Source organism: Rana temporaria, chromosome 1 (assembly GCF_905171775.1).
Source record: "Rana temporaria chromosome 1, aRanTem1.1, whole genome shotgun sequence".
In the NCBI taxonomy this organism is placed as follows: Eukaryota; Metazoa; Chordata; class Amphibia; order Anura; family Ranidae; genus Rana; species Rana temporaria.
In genome coordinates, this window is record NC_053489.1 from 591,234,030 (window position 1) to 591,238,048 (window position 4,019).

The 4,019-nt window shown below is 37.1% G+C and overlaps 1 protein-coding gene across 1 annotated transcript; it reads right to left on the minus strand.

The window, feature by feature from the left end:
- Positions 1-1,923: 1,923 nt before the first annotated feature.
- On the minus strand, positions 1,924-2,457 carry LOC120941249 (interferon lambda-3-like). Its single transcript, XM_040354564.1, has one exon. It carries the CDS (start codon positions 2,455-2,457, stop codon positions 1,924-1,926), a length of 534 nt encoding a protein of 177 aa, XP_040210498.1.
- Between the last annotated feature and the right edge of the window lie 1,562 nt (positions 2,458-4,019).

The following is a 4,019-nucleotide window of genomic DNA, read 5'->3' on the forward strand; positions in this document are numbered from 1 at the left end:
ATCGTGTCAGAACGTGGTGACGTAAAACACAACGACGTGCTGAAAAAAATGAAGTTCAATGCTTCCAAGCATGCGTCGACTTGATTCTGAGCATGCGTGGATTTTTAACCAATGGACATGCCTACAAACGATCATTTTTTTTTCTATCGGTATCCATCGGTTAAATTTAAAACAAGATTGCTTTTTTTTAACCTATGAATAAATAACCGATGGGGCCTACACACGATCGGTTTCGTCCGATGAAAACGGTCCATCAGACCGTTCTCATCGGTTTGACCGATCGTGTGTACGCGGCAAACTTGTTTTAAATATAACCGATGGATTCCTAACCGATAGAAAAAAACGATCGTTAGTAGGCACGACCATCGGTTAAAAATCCACGCATGCTCAGACTAAATTAGGGGACGGGAGCGCTAGTTCTGGTAAAACTATCGTTCGTTATGGAGATAGCACATTCATCACGCTGTAACAGACAGAAAAGCGCGAAACGTCTTTTACTAACACAAAATCAGCTAAAGCAGCCGCAAGGGTGGCACCATTGGATTTCAACTTCCCCTTTATATTGCCGTCGTACGTGGTTTACGTGTCTGTGTTCTGACACGATCAGTTTTTTAACCAATGGTGTGTAGGCACAACTGACCATCAGTCAGCTTCATCGGTTAACCGATGGAAAAATCCATCAGACCGTTCTCATCGAATGGACCGATCGTGTGTACGCGGCCTAACTGTTACACCTAATTAGAAGTCCTTTTCTTTCTTTTTACAGAGCCACAGCTTACACAAATAGTGTAGAGAAGGTTACACAAAAACACAAATTTCTGAAAAAAGATAAAACACAGTTGTCTGTAAAATACTTTGCTACTTTCTATTTATTAATTGCACAAGTGTGTATATACTTTTATCACTAAAATAAATAACACTTTTGTTTAACATAATGAATTTCAGATGAATTACAAATACATTGCTTCCTCCAGATAGCTAAAAAAACTCATGAAATAAATATTTGTAATAACTTATAAATAGTATTAAATACATAATATTACACACTTATAGGTTAAAAATAGATATAAAAAGATATGTCAAGAAAATCCCCTTTCAAAACTATTATATTCCTATAAACTGTCTGTATCATACAAACATACATATATTTATTAATTGCACATATATATATATATATATATATATATATATATATATATATATATATATATATATATATATATATATATATATATATATATATATATACATTTATCACTGAAATAAAAAAAAACATTTGTTTAACATAAATTAACTACAGATATGTTGCATCCTCCAGGGAGCTAGAAACGCATGAAACAAATATTTTAAATAACTTATATAATATAAACAATATTAAATAAATAACATTAAAAACATATATGTTAAAAAAATATTATAAATATATATGACAAGAAAATATCCTTTCAATACTGTTATATTTGTATAAATGATTGACTTCTGCCTGTGCTATTCTTTTTATGTATAATTTGCAGTGTCTGTGCTGTGTAGAGAGTAGGTCAGTCCTTTATTGATGAGGAATCTCGTCTGCTGGGATAAACAATTAGGTCCATTTATAGTATATAAGATTTTGGCTATGAAATCCCTTTGCAGGATAGGTTGATAATGGATTAATCCTGTAGTTTCAAATTTCAGGAATGTTCTTTATGGATGAAAATCCTACATTGTACATCAGGCCTAAATCGATTATAGTAGATTAAAGATGAGTAGATACCTTATGTCCCTCAGTAGTAAGGTATAGAAGAAAATGTCCATGGTGTAAAAGTTCATCCTTTACTGCTTATCTTTCATGCCGATGGTCTTCCTGGTTCTGACGTGTTCAGATAAATCATAAGAGACTCATTTGTGCTTACAGTAGGGATTTATTTGATGTAGAAGTGTAGGTTAGTGGCTGAGAGCCCAACATGTCACATCTTCCACTCTCAGAGGGATAAGACTAAGTATTACAGCCTCCTGGACACAATCTGGAGATGCTGCCTCCTTAAAATGCTGGAGGTGATGTAGCCACAGCTTCAGCTCGGGTGAGGTGGGCTCATTGTATTCTGGAGATCCTCTACAGACCATCAGATCATCTTTCAGTTTGAGGAAAACCATAAGTGCCTGTTTTACAGATTCATCCTGAGCAGACACAGAAATATTCGTTAGAACCTCAACTGTTAGTGACACCCGCTCCAGGGTCAGGATGAGACGATCCCTCTGCGTAAGGTCACATACAGATGGTTTGTGTCTCAGCATTCTTCTGTAGCATCTCATTGCGTTGGTAGACACGTTCTTTTCATAATCGTGTTGCATCTCCTTTAGTGTTGTTATGTCAGAAGACGTCACTGATAAATAGCGGGATTTCGTGCAGAGTCTCCTGTGCAAGCGCCTACTTACTGCAACCAGTAAAATGCTCAACACCACCAGCCTGATATCCATTTCTGTTCTGCTGGTTTGGATCTGACAATGTCTTTCTGGTTCCAGATATTTGTTCCGTTACACTGTCACTCCACAGTGCTAGTCTCTGGTTGATCTGAAGTCTTGTATCCATGATTCTTCTTTTATATTCCTGTTTTCTGGGGAAAAATTTCCTCATTTTCATGATGTTGTGAAGTTCTCTTCCGTTCAGAACTCAAGTGACATGAGAGAGGTGATAGCTGCTCTGGGAACTTCTATATCACTTTCAGTTTCCCTTCTATACAGGTAAGAAGGTAACATCAGATAGCTGGTGAGATTCTTCTACCTGTCCCACAGGAAACTCCTCCTTCCTGATACAGGACTCTCCTGTGTACGGAGGAGCCAGGTTTATCATGGATTTTCAAGGAACTTTTACAATGTATTATTGCCAACAGAAAAAAACATTACACATCTTTATAAATGTTCTGACATACATGTTTAGAAACTTAAAAAGGAAAATATAGGAAAGATGTTAAACATAAAATAGCGGCTTATGAAAAGTTTTTAAACAATTTTTTTAACTGAGAATATTGAAACAGTATTTAAAGACATTAAGGGTTGTGAGACTTTAATTGGCTTTTACTTTGCCTTACCTTATCAATACATTTGTTGCTGGTTAGTGTCGCAGAAAATATTGATGGCAGAAACAGCCTAAAAACTAGAAAATTCAGAAGGAGGTCAGCATTAGTATTTGATGTAGTAGCGTTCAGGACTGCAAGCATACACAGGGTGCCGTGAAGAGGCCTTGCTAAACCCCTATTTTTAATGCAGACTGTTGGACAGGTAAATCTGGTTTGTCAGCAGACTGGTTGGGGAGTTGAGCTATGGAATGTCTGTTTTTGTCTTTTATTTTATTTTTTGGACTATGACATTCGCTAACTGTTTTGTATGGGCATTTTATACATTAACAAGACTGCATTAAATCTGCACTGATATTAAAGGTGTCTGTAACTAACTACTACATGTAAATATGCCTTAGGCCTCGTACACACGATAGGATAGCCAGAGGACAACGGTCTGAAGGACCGTTTTCATCAGTCCAAACCGATCGTGTGTAGGCCCCATAGGTTATTTAACCTTCGGTCAAAAAAATTAAAACTTGCTTTAAAATTTAACCGATGGATTGTTAACCGATAGGTCAAAACCGATAGTATGCAAAAGCATCGGTTAAAAACCTGTGCATGCTCAGAATCAAGTCGACGCATGCTTGGAAGCATTGAACTTCGTTTTTTTCAGCACGTTGTTGTGTTTTACGTCACCGCGTTCTGACACGATCGTTTTTTTAACTGATGGTGTGTAGGCGCGACGGACCATCAGTCAGCTTCATCGGTTAACCGATGACAACGGTCCTTCGGATCGTTCTCATCGGATGGACTGATCGTGTGTACGAGGCTTAAGTCTATACCAGGTACCACAGTGTGTGCATGTGTCTTTGCTACGAAGTGCAGCACTTGATCACGGCAAGTGTACATACAACCCCAATTCCAAAAGAGTTGGGACACTGTGTCTACATAAAAACAGAATGAAATGATTTGCAAATCTTA

Excerpts from the sequence above, each read along its gene's own strand:
- LOC120941249 (XM_040354564.1), bottom strand. The coding sequence starts at position 2,457 with ATGGATATCAGGCTGGTGGTGTTGAGCATTTTACTGGTTGCAGTAAGT.